Below are 19,837 nucleotides of genomic sequence, written 5' to 3'. Positions count from 1 at the left end.
TCCCAGATCCCTTTCGCGTGTAACTGATGTCAAGCCAGGTGTCAGCTGTCCTATATCTCTGCATTTTATTTTTTCTGCCTAAGTTTAGTTTCTTACATTTATCTCGGGCTCATTCCGTACATGCAGAATAATGCACTTTCAAACTGCTTTCAGTGCTCTTTGAAACTGTGCGGAATAGCAAAATCCACTTGCAAACAGTTGTGAAAGTGGTTTGAAAACGCATTATTTTGCGTGTGCGGAAGGGGCCTCTGTTGAAACTCATTGTGTTTGTTTTGGCCCAGCTCCCTAATCTGTCCAGGTCATTTTGAATTCTGACTCTGTCCTCTGGGGTGTTAGCTACCCTTCCTAGTTTGGTGTCATCTGCAAATTTGATTAGCCTATTCCATCATCCAAGTCATTAATAAAAATATTGAACAGCACTGGGCCCAGGACAGAACCCTGCGGCACCCCACTAATCACTTCTCTCCAGGGCGAAGGTGAGCCATTGGTGAGCACCCTTTTGGTTCGGTCAGTCCACCAATTAGAAATCCATCTAACAGTAGCCTTGTCTAGCCCATCGTGGAGCCGTGGCTCAGTGGTAGAGCCTCTGTTTGACATGCAGAAAATCTGGGTTCAATCCCGGGCGTCTCCAACTGAGAAGGTGAGGCCGTTGGTGATGGGAGCCAACCTCTGCAGAGCTGCTGCCGGTCCAAGTAGGTGAGACTGACCTGAGGCCTGACTCAGTCGAAGGCAGAGGCCCAGCTGCCTCGCCCTTGTCCTGCTGCTGGCTCAGTTCAACCCCCCCCCCCCCGGCTTCCTGCCCCAGCTGCCCTCTGAAGGGCATGGGGGTGGGGGGGAGGCAGATCAGTTCTGTGGCTGCCGGCTGGGACGTCTGCTTGGCCTGACTCACTCCCAGCATGACCGGGGGAAGGATTCGGCCTCCCAGAGAGAACGTGGTGCTGTGTCCCGTTGGGAAAGTGACGGGTGTCCTGTCTCCCTCCCTCTGTCTGCCTCCAGCCCTGCATCCTGATGAACAACGTCCAGCAACTGAGGGTGCAGCTGGAGAAGATGTTCGAGTCCATGGGTGGCAAAGAGGTGAGCGGGAGGCCTGGCGCTCCTCCGAGAGCCTCAGCCCAGCGGCGGGAGGGTTGTGCCCTGGGAGGCTTCGTCGCCCAGGCGGGGGGATCCAGGGGCAGGAGAGGCCCACGAGGGAAAGGGCAGACGCTGCGCCACAGGCCAGCAGCAGGAGCAGCGGCTTCCGCGGGCACCGAGGGCGGGGACAGTCTGTGCCTGGCAGGAGCCGGTCCAGTGCCCCGAAGGAGCCACAGGAAAGCTGGGATAGTTCTGCAAGAGGGACACGTGTGGAACAATGCGACTGCTGCCCTGATCCCTGCAGGGTCTCAATTCTGCCTGGCGCTGGCAGGTGTGTGTGTGGCACGCGGCGATGCCCAGCCCGGAAGTGTTAGCCACGGGGGCCTCATTTCAGGAATCGTGCAGTTGGCCAGGCCCTGGTGCAGAGAGTGCCCCACCTGAGAATTCTCAGGAATGGACATCCCAGACATTGAGGCTGCCGACAGCCTCAATTGGGGGTGGGGTCACTGGGGGGGGGGTCGTGCCCACGGGAATTATTATTATGATTTATTAAATGTATGGGATGCCTCTCTAACTGCAAACCTTTCCATCTTCTGAGACGTCCCTTCCCCTGAAGGGTGCTCCACGTGCAGAAGCAGGAACCGAAAGCGCCCGTTCCCGTGCAAAGAGTTAGCCAAGAGGTGCTGCAGCCGTTTCTGGGAAGGCTGTGAGGCAGGCAGGCTCAGGCCCACTCCCTCCGCCTCATAGTTTGCTCCCCACGGCTGAAGTTGCTGGTTCCAGGGAAGCGCAGCGGCTGAGGGCTGATCACCCCTCCGTGCAGAAGGCCCCGCGGGCCCCCCTGATGGCCTGGGAGAGTCCGTGCCCTGCCGGCATCCCGGCCTGAGTGTGTGTGGACAGGGCTCCGTTGCTGAAGTCCGTGGGCTCAGGTAGACACCCCTTTGGGCCACCCCGTGTGGAGACAGGGCTGGGCCTGAACCTGATTCCAGCTGAGAACGGCTGCCTGTGAGGGGGCTGCGCTTGACCTGAGCTGTTGTCTGTCTTTCTCTCTTTCTCCCTGAATGCTTCTCAAGACTGAGGATGGTGAACAGAAGTTACCTGACGATGTTAGAACCAAAGTTGCTTTCTCCCAATCCATCCCTACCTAGATGGCTTGCTAGAGCCCCAGGCTAGAACTGGGAGGGAGGGAGGGAGGGAGGGAGGGTCCTAGTCCGCTCGGGGAGGGGAGGGGGCTCCACTCGGCAACTCTGGCTTTCTCTGGTACAGTTTCAAGCAGCATCTAAAACATCAGTCGGGAGACGTGGCCGTGGCGAGGGGGGGAGTGGGCCCAACTGGGTGCACTTTGAAGAAGCTTGGCTGAGCCCAGGGGCCGAGAGTGCCAGAGGGGGTCGCCGCTTGCTCTCCGCCTAGCAGCTGCTTTTGACACCCCCATTGCCAACGACTCTGGTTTCCCTTCAAGTGGGGGTCCAGGGCTTCCCGCACAGTGTGCCCATGGAGGGCAGACTCTTGGTCCTGCAAGTAGGCTGTTCTTCTCCTAGTCTGCATAGCACGTACGGACTCAGCTGCCAGTAACGGATGGGGCCGCCTGCCGGGCAGCTGAGCTGTGGTGGCTGCCCGTGGCTCCAGCTGTTGTGCCCCTTCTAGTGATGCATAGGCTTTGGACCTAGAGACCCACCACCACCACTCTTCTCCTCAGGGCCCCTCTGCCCAGGCCCACCTTCTGCGCACGCCCCCCGACTCAAGCCCCCTCCCTTTGTCCACAGCTGGATCCAGAAGCCAGCGATGCCCTGAAGGAGCTGCAGGTGAAACTGAACAACGTCCTGGATGAGCTGAGCATCATCTTTGGCAACAGGTGAGTGCCTTCCTTCCTTCCTCCAGCACAGCGGGTGAGCAGGGGCTCCTCATCTCTGGAGCTGTGTGGGGAGGGTGGGGGGGGGGGCTGCCCTTGGGGGGTTTGACCTAGTTAAATCCGCTTGCAGAAGTTGCTGGGAGCCCTTCCCCAGGCTCTGGCTGGCCGCTGGGTAAAGCGCCCGGAACAAGGGCACAGGAGAGGAACCTCGAGGGTGTCGTCCCCCCCCCCACACGCACGCACGCACACCCCGGTACTCCTAGCAGAAGAACACCCTCCTCTAGACGGCCGGCCCCAAGGAAAAACCCCTCGTGTGGGATGTGTGGGTCCCGTCAGTGATGCCAGGGAGGGGGTCTCTGTCCGGGGCTTTCATGCTTCTCTCTTCCGTCGGTGGCCACTCCTGCCGCCTCTGTCTCGTCTCCAGTTTCCAGAGCCGGATTGAGGAGTGTGTGAAGCAGATGTCCGACATCCTGTGCCAAGTGAAGGGGGCCGGAAACGCCCCTCCTAACGTCGTGGCCCAAGATGCAGACAACTTCCTGCGGCCCTTGATGGACTTCCTGGATGGGAAGTAAGGATGGCGGCAAGATGAGCCTCGGGGGGATTGTGTGTGTGTGTGGGGGGGGGGGGGGGGTGAGCAGAGGGCTTCAACATCAGCCTGGTGGAGACCTCTCTGGCTCCAAGAGGGCCCTGGGGCTGGGGCTGCCAACCTCCAGGAGGGGTCTGGAGATCTCTTCAGAGATCAGGTCCCCTGAAGAAAATGGGCGCTCAGGAGGATGGACGGGTGGCTTCACTCTCTGCCCTCCCCAAACCACCCATTTCCCAGGATCCATTCCTTTATCTCCAGCAATGCTGCCTCTCTGGCAAGAATAAGGGAGAGGGGATTCCAGCTGCAACTGAGGAGTGGGAGAGGCAGCTGGGCTACGCCAGACGGGCCTCCTTCCACAGCGCTCAGCCCCCTCTCAAGTCACGGGTTGGGTCAACTCCCCGGCACGAGGGGACCTGAGCCGGCCGCCCCTCCGCCTGCTGACTTCCAGCCCTGAAAGAGACCCCGGGAGCCGCTCTTTCCCTCCCTACGGACATTCCCCTGCTTGGCGTGGACTTTGCCAGCTCCGTCTCCCAGCTGAAGGCTCCTGCCTGTCCGAACACAGGGCCCAGCCACGCCCCTGCCTCCCTGCCTCTGCTGCCATCTCTTCATCTGCCGCAGCAGCAGCCAGCCCTCCACGCCTGCTTGCCCTGCTTGGGGGGGGGGGCGTGGGTTGCCTCCTGCTGTCCCAGCTCTTCTGCCACTGCCCCCCCAACCCAGGAAGCTGCCTGGCAAAGCCCTGAGAGGGCTCCTGGCAACTCCTGGAATCCTCAGAGAGTCAATGCAGCCATGGGGTGGCCACGCCTGCTGCCTTCAACGGCTTGAAAGGAAGGAGAGGACAGGAGAGTCAATGAGGACTAGTGGTTAGAATATTGGAAAGGGGCGGGGAGAGAGACCCATGCTCAAATCCCCCCTCACTGGGTGGCCTTGGGCCAGTCATATGTTCTCTGGCTAACTTACCTCGCTGGGTTGTCGTGAAGATAAAATGGAGGACAGGAGAACGAATAAACTGTTTTGGATCCCCACGAGGGAGAAAAGCCGAGTATAAATGCAATAAAAATAAGGTTTGTGTGTGACACATCTTTGTAGAACCTGCATGTTCACAGAAGAAGATGAAGAGTCTGAATTTATACTCCCCCCTCCAAACACACAAACGCCTTTCCTCACCTGGAGGGGGACTCAAAGGGGCCGACAAACTCCTTCCCCTTCCTCCCCCCACAACAGACACCCTTTGAGGCAGGTGGGGCTTTGAGAGTCCTGAGAGAACTGTGACTGGCCCAAGGTCACCCAGCAGGCTTCATGTGGAGGAGCAGGAAAAACAAACCTGGTTTACCAGATAGAGCCTGCTGCTCATGTGGAGGAGTGGAGAATCGAACCTGGTTCTCCAGATCGGAGTCCAGCTGTTCTTAACCACTGCATCCTGCTGCCTCGCAGGTGATGCGGTCTCTGGAAGCCTGGGCAGAGTGGCTGCTGCATTCTGCGCATGGCCAGAAACACCCGTGTGAGGTTCTGCCTGTCTCTTCCCCTGCAGCCTGACCCTGTTTGCTGACGTGTGTGAGAAGACGGTGCTGAAGCGGGTGCTGAAGGACCTCTGGAGGGTGGTGATGAACACCCTGGAGAAGATGATCGTCCTGCCGCCGCTGGCCAGCCACACGGTCAGCGACAGCCCCCCCTCCCTCGCCCCACCACTGCGCCGAGTGGGCGGGCAAAAGGGGAGTGGGAACGGGCTGAGCTTGACCTTTGGAGAAGGGAGCGACTGTGCTGCAGCTCTCGGCCTCCTGCAGGGCCATAGGTGGTCTGGAGGGTGGGGGGGGGGCGGGGGGGCTGCTCAGTGGGCCGTCCTGTCAATAGCTTCTGTGCAATCTATCCTGGGGGCGGGGGGTGTCAGAGTGCAAGTGCTGAGCCAGAGGCTGAGAATCCCCCCTCCTCTTGGGGCGGGGTCCTTTGCAGAAGTGCTCAACCACCAAAGAGTGAACTTCAGTGAGCCCCGGAGGGGGTCAGAAGGCACGTCTGTGTCGCAATCGCACTCGGCTGGCCTGGCCAGTGAAGTGGATGGCCCAGGTGCAGCAGTAGGGTGCAGTGCTTACAGCGTCAGGCTAGGGACGGCCACTCACTGGGTCTCCATGGGCCAGTTGCTCTCACCACTTGGGAGTCGTGAGGAAAAATGAAAGGGAGAGAAAAGGAAGAACGGGAGATTGAGAACAGGAAAGAGGAAGTGCTTCTTCACACTGCATGTCGTTAATTTGGGGGACTTGCTGGCCACGGCCACTAACTTGGAAGGCTTTAAAAGGGAAGTGGACAGACGGGGCTACTAGACATGCTGCTTCCCTCCAGTGCAAGTGTGCTGGAGACCCCGGACGGGGGGATATGGAGGGCCTCCTCGATGGAGACAGTCAGCCACTGTGTGAACAGAAGGCTAGACCTGATGAGCCTTCAGCCTGACCTGTCGTGGCCCCTCTGACGTTCTTAGAGCCACTCGGAGCTGTTTGGAGAAGGAGGCAGGAGTGCTCCTCCACTGAAGTGTGAGAGGTGCCGAGCAGCGTGCGTGGATTGGGGCCCTGCCTTTCCGTGTGTAGAGGTGTACTTGCCTGCAGGGGACCAATGTCTCTCTTGGGCAGTTTCTGCCCTCTGGGAAGGCATTCTGGCATACCTGCCGGCCGGTCCATGAGAGGCTGTTGAGGGAGCCGTCCCTCCTACTTCTCTGATGCAGCAGCAGAACCAGAGGGACAACTCCCCACTCAGCTGTGAAAAAGGCAAACTCTATGCTGGGGATAATTAGGAAAGGAGTTGATAATAAAACTGCAAGGATTGTCATGCCCTTATATAAAGCAGTGGTGCGACCGCACTTGGAGTACTGTGTCCAGTTCTGGTCGCCAAAAAGGATATCGAAGAGATAGAAAAAGTGCAGAGAAGGGCAATGAGGATGATTGAGGGATTGGAGCACCTTCCCTATGAGGAGAGGCTGCAGCGTTTGGGACTCTTTAGTTTGGAGAGGAGACGTCTGAGGGGGATATGATTGAAGTCTATAAAATTATGCATGGGGTAGAAAATGTTGACAAAGACAATTTTTCTCTCTTTTTCATAATACTAAAACCAGGGGGCATTCATTGAAAATGCTGGGCAGAAGAATTAGGACTAATAAAAGGAAACACTTCTTCACACAACGTGTGATTGGTGTTTGGAATATGCTGCCACAGGAGGTGGTGATGGCCACTCACCTGGATAGCTTTAAAAGGGGCTTGGACAGATTTATGGAGGAGAAGTCGATCTCTGGCTACCCATCTTGATCCTCCTTGATCTGAGATTGCAAATGCCTTAACAGACCAGGTGCTCAGGAGCAGCAGCAGCAGCAGAAGGCCATTGCTTTCACATCCTGCATGAGAGCTCCCAAAGGCACCTGGTGGTGGGCCACCAGAGTAGCAGAGCTGGACTGGATGGACTCTGGTCTGATCCAGCTGGCTCATTCTTATGATCTTATGTTCTCCTGTGGCTCTCAGTTTGAGCCCGAGGAGGGGAAGGCAGGCCCCAGGCTACAGGCTGCATAAGCGCTGGGCGCCCAGCCCACCCTGCCCACCCCAGTCTGTCGCCTCTCTTGTGCCACCTGTGCCTGCAAGGGCAGCGGTCACGAAGAGGCCCCCGGGGTGCCCACGCCTCTTGCTGGCGCCTGAGGTGGGGCCTCCACCTGGAGCAGCGCGTGATCCTTGCTGGGTGCCAACTGCACGTGGGTTTGTGGGGGCCGTGGAAACAGAAAACACAGTAAATTCGTCTTTGGGGCGTTGTTATTTGGTGTCGTCTGTTATGGATCTTCCGCGCCCCTTTCTGCAAGAAGGGCTGTGGGGCAGAGAGCCGCTGCCCCAGCGGTGGAGGAGGGGGCTGAGCTGCTGCCCAGCTGAGAGGGCTGCCCTCCCCACGCGGAGCTGCTGGGAGTCCAGGTCCTCTCCGGGTCCCTCTTGCCTTGGGCGGGATCTCCGGCAGGCTCCCAGCAGCTCTGAGTGGGCAGGGATCCGTCGGGTCAGGGCTGTTCTGGTGGCTCTGGTGCCGGCCAGCGAGGCTCTCCTCCCAAGGGCCAAAAACTGCCAGTGGGCGCCGAAAGGCTGCATGCCACCCTGGGCACCTGGTGGCATCCTTAGGTGGCCATCGTGCAGCGTGCCAGTGGGGAGCTTTCTGCAGTGCCCAGTCGGTGTCTGTGGGCAGCAGAGAAGAGGGGCTGCTTCTGCGGAGGGTTCTGGGGCCTGGTGTGTGTGTGTGTGTGTGTGTGTGTGTGTGTGTGTGTGTGTGTGTGTGCTTCCTGCATTATCCGCTGGCTGCGTGGCTGGCTGCAGGGCTGTCCTCAGCAGTGGGGCTCCTGGGGGAGGGGCAGGAGCCAGCTTGTTATTCAAAACACCTGGTGGTGTTTACGACAGCCCTGGGAGGTAGGCCGGTGATCTTAGCCTGAAGGTACAGGTCAAGGGGAGGCTTGAAGCTGAGAGCAGGATGACTTCCCCCCAAAACCCCCCAGAAAAACAGAGGCAGAATTTCAGCCAGGAGTTTCTTGACTTCTAGGTCTGTTTTCTGAGCTCGTTGTTGGAGAAGGCAGGAGGGGAAGGAGGGGTGTGCGCGGTCTTGTTGGCTTTGCCAGGGAGTCATCTCGTCAGGCTGATGGGGAGAGGGTGCCAGGTGTGTCTCTGCATGCGGCCGAGGGCATGATCCCTGTTGTAGCAGTGGCTTCTCTCTTCCGCATTAGATTCTCTCTGACAGTGTTGACAGGAGGGGTCAGATCTTCTCGTGGTGCCCAAGGGGAGCCAGGACTGGGAGGCAGCTTCTCTAAGGCCTGGTTGCTGCGTGATTTCCGGGCCAACCAGAGGAACGGCCTTAGCTGTGTCACAAGGTCAATTCCTGTCGGAGACGGGTTTGCAGGCTGGCTGTCTGGCCAGCCGGCTCCTCCATCTCCTCCCCAGGATCTGACCCCCGGTGTTTGGCAGTACTAGGAGGCTGCCTGTCCCACAACGGCCTGCTCCGTCACACAAAAAGCAGACGACAGCCTGCCCTCTCCAGGCTGGGGTTCAGCACAGCGGGGGGGCTGGGGGGAGCAGTCTCCATAACGCCCAGGCCAAGGAAAGAATGCACAGGCGGCAGTGGTGACACATATCAAAGAGGCATCGATTGGGGTTGCAAGAATTCAAGACTGCATCTCGTTTTCATAGCTCTGCGTTCCCCCGGGCACTGCCACCCTGTTTTGCCCCCTCCAAGTAGTATCAGGAGTTGGCAGGGAGGTTGCTGGGGGGAAGAATTAGGACTAATAAAAGGAAACACTTCTTCACGCAACGGGTGATGGGTGTTTGGAATATACTGCCACAGGAGGTGGTGATGGCCACTCACCTGGATAGCTTTAAAAGGGGCTTGGACAGATTTATGGAGGAGAAGTCGATCTACGGCTACCAATCTTGATCCTCCTTGATCTGAGACTGCAAATGCCTTAGCAGACCAGGTGCTCAGGAGCAGCAGCAGCAGAAGGCCATTGCGTTCACCTCCTGCAGGTGAGCTCCCAAAGGCACCTGGTGGGCCACTGCAAGTAGCAGAGGGCTGGACTAGATGGACTCTGGTCTGATCCAGCAGGCTCGTTCTTATGTTCTTATGACAGCCCTTTTCCAGGTAGCTGAGCTGCCACTTCTGGCCATTGTGAGTCCTTCCCCCTCCACACACACACTCTCTCTCTCTCTCTCTCTCCTGAGCACGAATGTTCCCGTCGGGGTTTGTAATTTTCTCCCTCTTTCGCTTGTCGCATCCGTAGGGGACCCAACTGATTTTCAGCGCTGCTAAGGATTTGGGACATTTGTCGAAGCTGAAGGTATCGGCGTCGGAACTGTGGTAGCTAGCCTGTGGCCCGTGCAGCGCGCATGAGCATGCTCAGTGTCTGTGTCGTGTCTGGTGGCGTTGCTGTGATCCTGTGCTGAGTGTGGCCCTTCCTGCCAACAAGATGTTGGGGAGTTCCCGTGCCCAAACTATAGCCCCTCCCGGCTCATCCAGAGAGCCTGCAAGGCTCCCGAGAGAGAAGCCAAAAAGCCTCTGCCCCTAGGCACTTGCAGGCGCTGTGTGAGAAGGAGGGAACAGCCCCCCAGTCCCTTGATACACTGCAGAGTGGGGGGGAGCCCTTCAGAACCATGGTTCTAGAGGACCGGGGAGGAGGGTGGGCAGGGGCTGGGACCTCTGGCACAACCTGTGTGCTGGGTGGGCAAAGCCCTGCCTCGGAGCCAGAAGGGCCGGAATTAGGGTGGGAGGCTGCGACAGGCCTTGGGCCCTCCACAGCCGTGGGAGAGATGCTGGGGGGGGGGGCGCGAAGGGGTTCGAGGTCCAGCTAGCAGCTGAGTCTGATCTGTGGTTCCTCTGTTGAGTGTGGCTCTTGCACGGTGCCTGGGAGACGGAAGGCTCTTTTGTGCACCTGGGGGAGCCACATCCTCCCCCCCCCCGGTTCCCTTCTGGTCAGAACTGGGCCCGGGAGCCCCTCTGCCACTGCCCCGGTTCCATGCAGCCTTGCCCCCAGGGGGCGTTTCACAAGGCATCACAGGCAGATTGCTCAGTGGGAGGAAAGCTGTCCCCCGCTGCAGTCAGAGGCCAGCCCTGCGGGGATGGCCCTCTCCTCCAAGCCGGGGCTGACTTCAGTGGCTGCCGTTCTTTCAGGATCACATGGTCAGGGAGGAAACCCGGAGCCTCACCCCCAAGCAGTGCGCCGTGCTGGAGCTGGCCCTCGACACCATCAAGGTGAGTCTCAGGGTGGGGACTGGGGACCCCTAATGCCGCTGGCGGGGCAAGAGGGCGCTGGTGGAGGAGGAGGCGGAGGAAGGCGGGGGGAGACGGAGCCTGCACGTTCACTGGGGGTCACGAGACCTGCATTCAAGGCATGGAGGGGGGTTGAGAATGCTCTTGTAAGAGCTTGCCGGATGTTGGAAAGTCACGACTCAGGTGCCTGCTGCTGACCCCGCAGGGAGGGCTTTCAAGGGAAGAGAGGACGGGGGTAGTTTGCCATCACCTGCCTCTGTGGGGGGGGGGGTGTCTCCCATCCCAGGACTGACCTCTTCAGCTTCTGGAACGGGTGGGGTTGGACTAGCCTGGGCTGCCCAGGTCAGGCCCGAAAAACTACAGGCTTAAAAAGGAGACATAATTGAGTGGGGCCATCGGAGTCTCCGTGCCTTGTGAGGGAGCGTTTGCTCTGCCTCGTCGTAGAAATGGGGAGCAGGTCTCTTTAATCCAGTCCCACCTCCTCCGACCCTGTCATTCTCACTGACAGCGTCTGAGAGAGGGGGGTCCTCTTGGGTCCAGGGGGGCTGGCATTTCTGCTTTGGGGGTGGGCATAGCCAGGAGGGCAGCGGGAGCAGGGGGGAGATGCACTGGGCAGAGATGGAGGTCTGGGGAGGGCCCAACTGGTCTACCCGGGAGCCTCAAGGTGGAGCCTTCTTGGGGAGCGTCTGGAAGGGCCCCTCCTTGGCTGCTGCTGATCCACCTCTCTTCTCCCCTCCCCCCCCCCCAGCAATATTTCCACGCGGGAGGGAACGGCCTGAAGAAGACCTTCTTGGAGAAGAGTCCGGACCTGCAGTCCCTGCGCTACGCCCTCTCCCTCTACACCCAGACCACAGACACCCTCATCAAGACTTTTGTCCAGACGCAGACTGCGCAAGGTACGGCCGCCGTGCTGGGATCCCTTCAACCCCTGGGGGGGCGGGGTACGAAGCCATTCAGGTCTACCCCGCCCTCTTCAATATGTGGCAGCCGCCGTCTGCCTGAGCCGAGGAGCAGATTCCCTGTTGGGGGACGGTACTGGACAGTCATGGCCTGAGCCCCAAACTGACCCAGGCCAGAACCAGCTCAGCTGACCTCTCCACACAGCCCGGCAGCACCACCTGGTGGCTGCTCACCTCCAGCGCAACGGTTCCTCTTGAGCCCTTGGTTATGGAGGGAGAGGCCTGGCTGTGCAGGTGCGTCCCAGCATCCCTTGCAACGTGCCGTGTGCCAGGAGGCGCCCCTTCCTCGGATCTGCCGCAGGGAGAGCTTTGAGAGTTCCAGCGGCGCTCAGCCCTGGGCGCAGGACTGTGGCATCCAGCTCGGCTGTGCGAGAGTCCTCCGTGGGGCTCATCACAACCCGAGCCTGCCTGTCCCGTCCTGGGGAAGCAGCTGAGAGCGGCAGGGCTGGGAAGGATCCTGCCCCAGGGATGGAGCAGGGAGCAGGCGAGCTGCCCTCACCCGCCACGTGGTGCCCTCAGCCAACATCGGCACGCCGAGGGGGGTGACAGGAGTGGCAGTGGCGGCGGCAGCAGCTTCTAGCGCTGGACCTCGTGCTTCATCCGTTGTGGAGCTCAGGAGCCCTTTCCCTGCCCGAAGGCCCTCGTTGGCTTCCGGTGGCACAGGGGCCCTGGCAGCCGGCTAGGGGGACCCCTGGCGCTGCCAGCCTCCTGGCCTCCCGCTGGCCCACAGAGATGCAAGCCTGTGTCTCCCTGGTGCTGTGTTTCCACTGCCGCTTGTGTGTCACAGGAGGACGTCGTGTGCTCGGGAATCATAACCGGCCGGGTTGTAACGGGACTCTTCTCTTCTCTCTCTCTCTCTCTCTCTCTCTCTCTCTCTCTTCTGCCTGCTGCTTGCCCCAGTGCATTGTGGGAAAGGGATTAGGTTTACAGCTAACGAGGATGCTCGTTGTGAGAAGGGTATGTTCCTGGCTCAGGTTGCCCTCAGCAGCAGCCGGCTACAGATGTGCTGTCCGATCACCTGACCCTCCTCTGACCCCCCCCCCCATCCCCGCATCCTTGTCCGGGCCTTGTGGGTGACTCTTCCCCTGCTCCATGCGCCTCTCTGACTGGGCTGTGGGTCCATCCAGGCCTGCGAGGCACACGGGAGGCTGTTTTTCCTTGAGCCAGCCAGCCGGTCGCCAGCTGTTCTCCCACATCCTTTTGAGCAGGGATGTCCGGATTCAGGGATGTCCTGAGCCAGGACCCCTCCTGGTGCCAAAATGAGCAGCCGCCCACCTGCTCTTGCAAGGCCCTGTGGCTCGAATGCACTTCGCCACGCAGGATTGGGCATCAACAACGACCCTTTAAGGCCCTGCTTTCTGGACAGCACCCTGCTCGTCGAACCGAGAGCAGCAGGCAACGGGCAGGAGTGTGGCTTTCAGTGCAGGCTCCCTGTCGCCTCCCTGGGAGTGTCTTTGCCTTGTCGTTACCTGTTTGTGCATCTCCAGCAAAAGGCACCACTGTTGTGTGAAGCTCCACCTGTCCTATCCCCCCCCTGCATTGATTTCCCTGGAGCTTCCCCACCCACTGTTTTCACTGTGTTGACCTGGCCTTCACGTGCACAGGAGCCAGGAGGCACGTCAGTGGCCACAGCAGGGACGTGGTGGGTCTCGAATGATGCTGGGGTCCGGGAGCCTTCCTCTGTGTCCACCACTGAGCTACGTCCTCTCCCCTCCCAGGCTCCGGCATGGACGACCCCGTGGGCGAAGTATCTATCCAGATAGACCTGTACACACACCCGGGCACCGGAGAGCACAAGGTCACCGTCAAAGGTAGGGGCATCTGGAGCCGTCTGCCAGGCGGGGGCCTTCCGGCCCAGGTCTTGGTCTTTGGTTGTGGTGAGCCTGTGCGGCCTGGGACATCAGACTGACCCACGGCGGGGGAGGGAAGGAGAAACCTCACACCGGGGGGGGGGGGCAGTTTTCTGTTCAAGGTGTGAGCAGAGGTGGGATCTTAAGCAGTTTCTGCAGAGCTATCCTGGCTCCTCTCCCAGGTAAGAGCTCAGGATGCTTCTGTGCAGGTGGACGAGCAAAGTTCTTGATGCCCTGGTTCATTCCCATCCCTCTCCCTCTCTCTCCCTCTCCCTCTCTCCCTCCCTCCCTCCCTTCCCCTCCCTCTCTCCCTCCCTCTCTCCCTCCCTCTCTCTCTCCCTCCCTCTCTCTCTCTCCCTCCCTCTCCCTCTCTCCTTCTCTCTCTCCCTCTTCAGTTGTGGCAGCCAATGACTTGAAGTGGCAGACCACCGGCATGTTCCGCCCCTTTGTGGAGGTCACCATGGTCGGACCACATCAAAGCGACAAGAAGCGGAAATTCACCACCAAGTCCAAGAGTAACAGCTGGTCTCCAAAGTACAACGAAACGTTCCACTTGTGAGTCTTTCTGCGGCCCGTGCGGGGCCAGTCCCCTCCGTCCCCATCCTGAGCAAGATGAAACTCCCTCTTTGCCTTGAGCTGCCCCGCAGGGCTGGTGCCCGCCAGAGCATCTGACCCTGGGGGAAGGGGGAGTCAAACACGCATGCCCCTCCCCACACATCTCCGGGCTCCGACTCTTCCCTCTAGAGACCAGCGAGAGTGTGGGCTGGCAGGGCCCTTTTGCAGGTGGGCTCACTTTGAGACCTGTGAGGATGGCCACTGGGAAGAGGGGCCAGGCGAAAGCCTTGCAGCAGAGACTCAGCCAGGGTGTCTGTGGGACACTCCGAATGGACTCTGACCCTGAAGTCGTTTGGTGCAGGAAACGCAGGGAGGGCGGGGGAACCGTCGTCATGTTAAATTCAAATCAAGGAAAGAAAGCACAGAGGCCATTCCCTGGTTATGCTCAGGTAGTTCACACCTGTCATGGGTGGAAAGTCCCACGTCTTGCTGAGGCTTTGCCAGAGCTAACAGCTTTGTTTATTCAGGCCACGCTTTGGCCCCATTTTCTCCCCAGTGGGCAATCCACAGCAGCTCACAAATAAGAACATAAGAACAAGCCAGCTGGATCAGACCAGAGTCCATCTAGTCCAGCTCTCTGCTACTCGCAGTGGCCCACCAGGTGCCTTTGGGAGATCACGTGCAGGATGTGAAAGCAATGGCCTTCTGCTGCTGCTGCTCCCGATCACCTGGTCTGCTAAGGCATTTGCAATCTCAGATCAAGGAGGATCTTGAGCCCTTCGGGGGAGGGCGGTCTATAAACCCAATAAATACAAATACAATCAAGAGTGGTAGCCATACATCGACTTCTCCATAAATCAGAGTAACAAACCATTTAAACAAGGAAATAAAAATCAGAGGCACAGCCCCACATCTTTGGCAGGTATTGGATCGGGTGAGGGTGCTTCATTCGGGGTCCCTTGACCGCTGGCACCCTGATTCCTGGATTACCCTGTAGTGGGCGAGAAATCCCACGACTCGGTTCAAGGGGGGTGGGATTGTGAGGGCCAGTTTCTCAGAAGCTGAGCCAAGCACGCCTGTTGCTTGCAAAATGCACAAGCGCTTCCTGTGCTCCTGATTTGACCTAACTCCTTTTTCACTCTGCACTTCAAGCCTCAAAGGGCTCCTTGAGGGAGGGTCTGCTCAAGATCCCTGAAGGGGAGAGGGCTCAGCAGCTGGGGCAGGAATACAATTTCATCCCGCCTTAAGGGACCACCAGATTTCTTCTCCAACACCTGTGTGTGTCCTGGGCAGGCTCAGCTGTGTGTCGTCTTTTCCTCCCTGCACGCTGGCCGGCCATCAGACCTGTACTGGGGCTCTGTGTGGATCAGGACCACCCTGCACGGGGAGGAGGGGGCTCAAACCTCTCCCCCTCCCCCTGCACAACACCGTTTTCACAGGCCAAACAACCCCAAGGGGCCTGGTTGGTTGGCCATACTGGGGAACCCGCAAGTACCGATGGCCCACACGTTGGTTTGCACGAACAGCATGGCCCCCCGGGACTAATCTTGGGGGGGGGGGAGGAAGGCCTGAGCCCCTCTTCCACACGCGCTGGTCCTGATAACAAGTTGGGAGCTGGGTTCTGAGTGCAAAATCTACAGTGCATGCGATCTGGTTGCCCGAACCCAGGGAGGATGTCAGGAACACGTACATCAAAGCAAGGGGCAGGGGGGGGGCTCCCTGATGGCTGCAGTCACGTGAGCCTCCAGCATCTGTGTGGGCTACGGGCAGGGTGTGTGTGTCTGTGTTCTGCACTGTGGTGGTCTTCAGAAGCTCTTGCTTGTCACTATTGTCCACTCCACGGTCTGGAGCTCTTCTCCTGGGAGATGTGTGATTGGGAGAGCAGAATAGCGGGGGGGGGGGCGTGTGTCTTTCTGACAGGCCCAGCAGGAAGCCCCCCCCCCATGCACAATGAGCCACAAAACACAGGCTCCAGCCACCAGGCAGCCCCTCCCCAAAATGGTTCCTGCCAGTCCTCCTTCACTGAGCACAGACCTTTCCTCACACGCCTGACCACGCATGCAGCTGGACCTCTGGGGTTCTGCTCAGGCCGGCAGCCGCTCTGCAGGGCTTCGACTGGAGATGCCCCTCCCCCAAAGGCACAGGAAGCTGCAGAACTTGGCAATGGCCATGGGCGTGGGCGGTTTTTAGAAACAACTCCTGCTTCAGCGCAGCAACTCAGGAATTTCCTGGTTCCTCCCCTTGGCGAAAGCTCTGGAGAAATGCGACTGTTGTGCTGCGCACGCAGGGGCGCCTCATTGCCCAGGAATTGAACCGGGGATCTTATGCATCGCAAGCAGATTCTCTGCCACTGAGCCACAGCCCACCCCATGTGAGACAGACCCTGTCATAATCCAGTGAGCTCTTTGCCTGCTTGCCTCAAACTGGGGGCTCCTTGAAGCCCCGTCTCTCCTCCCCACTGAAAAAGAAGAGGTTGGATTCACACCTGACTCAAAGGGGCCGACAAACTCCTTCCTTTCCTCTCCCCACAACAGACATCTTGTGAGGCAGGTGGGGCTGAGAGAGTTCGGAGAGAACTGTGACTGGCCCAATGTCCCCCAGCAGGCTTCACGTGTAGGAGCAGGGAATCAAACCCAGGTCTCCAGATTAGAGTCCGCTGCTGTTTACCGCTATGTTTCGCTGGCTCGAAACCTTAAAGGGCAAGACGCACCGCTCGTTTCTGATTTCAGGCTTATGCAAGAACACAGTCCAGATAACCCCTTTCCTTAGGAGCAGCCCAAAAGGCCCTGGAGTTCAGCTGAGCTCCTCCTCAGTCAGGGGGTTGTGGGATTTAAGGGGGGGGGGGAGCTGCTGTCTCCAGCCACAGTCTTCCAAGTTCAGGTTGGGTGGGCGGGAATTTTCAAGACAGAACCTGGTCCCAGGCAGCAAAGAGGGAAAATGTCTTTCGGAGGACGTGGGGCTGCTTTTGCATCTGGGGAGGGAGGGGAGAGGCCCGCCTTTTAGGAAGAGCCTGGTTCATACAGAGTGGCTCGCCGGGTGCTGAGCCCACGAGCCCGTTCCCCTCCGAATGGGACGGATGACACGACTCTCTCTTGTCTCTCTTTTTTAAAAAATTTTTTATTAAGAATGTAAAAGTCATTACAATTTCCAGTAACATTGTCAATAACTTTTGAATACATAACCATTGAGGATTAAGCATTTATATACTGTAGGTTATTGTCAGTTAAAACAAACATTTTAAAAACAAAAACAGTAACAAAACACACAACAAACCTAAACAACAACAACAATAACAACAATAACAACAACAACAACAACAACATAATAATAATAATAATAATAATAATAATAATAATAATAATAATAATAATAAAGGATAATAATAATAAAAGGATAATAATAATAATAAAAGGATAATAAAAAAGCAATAAGTGCAAAAAAATACCCTGTTCAATACCTATCTTATAACTATCCATCCCAAGTCTTAGGGTTTTGACCCTCTCTTGTCTCTTCCAGCTTGCTCGGGAACGAGGACGGGCCGGACGCCTACGAGCTGCAGATCTGCGTGAAGGACTACTGCTTTGCGCGGGAGGACCGCGTGCTGGGCATCTCTGTGATGCAGCTGAGGGACGTGGCGGATAAAGGGAGCTGCGCGTGCTGGTTCCCGCTGGGGCCCCGGGTGCACATGGACGACACGGGGCTCACCATTCTGCGGATTCTCTCGCAGAGGACCAACGACGAGGTGGCCAAGGAGTTCGTCAAGCTGAAGTCTGAGTCCCGCTCGGCGGAGGAAGGGAGCTGAGCCCCCGGGGGCCCCACTCCACACACACCTGGTGCCAAGAAACACAGCCTTTGACCTGCTGACCTCCCAGGTGGACCTCGTCTCCCTGCACTCTGCAGAAGATACCTGAGTGATGCAGAGGTGGGGGTGAAGGAGGGGCTGCCCCTTGGCATTCCCAGATGGTTGAACTGCCATGTTAAGCAAGAACATTTCTTCTCCGGAGGGCAGAGATGAGGGGGCTTACAATGGGGGGGGGGGGGTTGGAGGAAGTTTTAACCCTCCATGTTCCAGACTGGCCTAGATTCTGGCAAACTCCAGAGAATGTGAGTGGGGTAGAGTTAGCCTGGGCAGTGGTCAGGTGGCTGAGGTGGACTCACGTGGCAGCTGCATCTTGCCTGTTGTGTAGCTGTTGCCCGGCTCTGCACACAGGACCTCTGGAAAGGGCTCCTAACTGCCCACTTAGATCAGAAGTGACCGACAGCCCTTCCGTCCAGCTGGGAAAGGGACTCCGTGCTGACCAAAAATCTCCGCCCCTCCCCTCCCCCGATTGTTCTCTGTCTGTTGGGGCTGCCTTATTTCCCACCCAGTGCTGTTCTTGTCCTGGAGAGCCCCCCCTCCGCCCCCCTCCCCCAGCCAGGGGCTGCTATTAAGCACTGCAGGGAGCAGTCCACACGGGATGGCGCTCTCCCGGGGAGCCATTTTGCACTCTGCTCCAGGCATGTCTCAGTCTGGTCCAGTAGCTCTTTCAATAAGCACCAGAGTTCTCTGCACATGGGGGGAGGGGTCTGTAAATATTGGGGGGGGGGGCTTGTTTTTCTATTTTTGTCTTGGCCCTGGAACACACCGCCGTATGATAGGAACCTTCTGTCTCTCAAACACACGTCCGGATGCTGCTGGGCTCGGCTCTCGTCTCTGGGTGGAGCAGAAGGGGGCTCTCAGAGGAAGCACCACCAACTCCTTGTTGTGATTTCTCATCCCTGTTTTTATGTGCCAGTGTTGCAGGAAGCGGCTGACGTAGCCTGGAATAAATTATCTTGGAGTAGCATTGGAAATGCTTGCTTGCTGATGGGGGGAGGGGGGGCAGAGGGCAGGGGAGGGGCATGTCCGTGTACTGTCATTCCAAAACAGGCCCAGACCCAGTGCTGTTCAATATTTTTATCAATGACTTGGATGATGGAATAGAGGGCATGCTGATCAAATTTGCAGATGACACCAAATTGGGAGGGGTAGGGTTAGGGTCAGAATTCAAAATGACCTGGACAGATTAGAGAGCTGGGCCAAAACTAACAAAATGAATTTCAATAGAGATCAATGTAAAATACTACACTTAGGCAGAAAAAATGAAATGCTCAGATATAGAAGCAGTGACACCTGGCTTGACCACAGTACATGTGAAAGGGATCTGGGAGTCTTAGTAGACCTCAAATGGAACATGTATAAAATAGCAGGTTGAAACCAGCCATCCTAGGCTGCAAACAGGAACTGAGTGCTTGAGTTACAGCCTGCAAGTATGTTTTTGGGAAATGAGAGGGTTATTGGGGGGGTGGGGGGGTGGCTGTATATTTCAAGCTGCCTCGAGCGATGGAAGGTGTGAAGAAACAGACTTGGGGTAGAAAATGTTGACAGCGACACATTTTTCTCTCTCACAATACTAGAACCAGGGGGCATTCATTGAAAATGTTGCGGGGAAGAATTAGGACTAATCAAAGGAAACACTTCTTCACGCAACGTGTGATTGGTGTTTGGAATATGCTGCCCCAGGAGGGGGTGATGGCCACTAACCTGGATAGCTGTAAAAAGGGCTTGGACAGATTTATGGAGGAGACGTCGGTCTATGGCTACCAATCTTGATCCTCCTTGATCTGAGATTGCAAATGCCTTAGCAGACCAGGTGCTCAGGAGCAGCAGCAGCAGCAGAAGGCCATTGCTTTCACCTCCTGCATGTGAGCTCCCAAAGGCACCTGGTGGGCCACTGCGAGTAGCTGTAAAGGTTTCAATGGTGTTGATTCTCAGCACAGCCGCTTGGCCTTGACTGGATTCCAGGACTCGGGCGATGGGCCAGAATCGGCAGCAATTACTCTGGTAGAGGCCTTATCTCACAGAGAGAGATGAGAATGCCGTTCCCATGAGAATGGGACTGGGGAAACCGGGAGGGGGATGGGACGGAGAAGGTTATAACCTGTGGTTCTCAAGCGAGGAGACTTCATTTCCTGTCACGTCGTTAATGCGTGGAAGCTTTCTAAGATGTCACAGTCGCGGTCTTTCAACCAAAAAGCCTTTTATTTCTGCTCTATGGAATTCCTTACATTGTGACAGGAATCCATCTTCATCTTCCTTCTAAATATCAGTGGACCTCTGGTGTTCCGGCATGCAGAGGTTGAATATTCCACTGAAACTGTGGAAGGCCGCGGTAGCCCCATAGGGTTCCGAGCCTTC

At 57.5% G+C, this 19,837-nt stretch overlaps 1 protein-coding gene across 1 annotated transcript in view; it reads left to right on the top strand.

Annotated features, from left to right (window-relative positions):
* LOC125436381 (protein unc-13 homolog B-like) overlaps positions 1 to 18,446 on the top strand; it is a 102,121-nt gene extending 83,675 nt beyond the window's left edge. The window contains 10 exon segments of the mRNA XM_048503317.1: positions 997 to 1,074; positions 2,832 to 2,920; positions 3,342 to 3,485; positions 5,032 to 5,155; positions 9,271 to 9,327; positions 10,158 to 10,238; positions 11,005 to 11,152; positions 12,934 to 13,026; positions 13,461 to 13,620; positions 17,137 to 18,446. Of these exon segments, the coding sequence (XP_048359274.1) occupies positions 997 to 1,074; positions 2,832 to 2,920; positions 3,342 to 3,485; positions 5,032 to 5,155; positions 9,271 to 9,327; positions 10,158 to 10,238; positions 11,005 to 11,152; positions 12,934 to 13,026; positions 13,461 to 13,620; positions 17,137 to 17,422 (1,260 nt within the window). The 3' untranslated portion in view covers positions 17,423 to 18,446.
* The last annotated feature ends 1,391 nt before the right edge of the window (positions 18,447 to 19,837 follow it).

Source organism: Sphaerodactylus townsendi, linkage group LG07, assembly GCF_021028975.2.
Source record: "Sphaerodactylus townsendi isolate TG3544 linkage group LG07, MPM_Stown_v2.3, whole genome shotgun sequence".
NCBI classification, from domain to species: domain Eukaryota; kingdom Metazoa; phylum Chordata; class Lepidosauria; order Squamata; family Sphaerodactylidae; genus Sphaerodactylus; species Sphaerodactylus townsendi.
The sequence above is the reverse complement of the archived record's forward strand: the minus strand, read 5'-3'. Positions and strand labels throughout refer to the sequence as shown.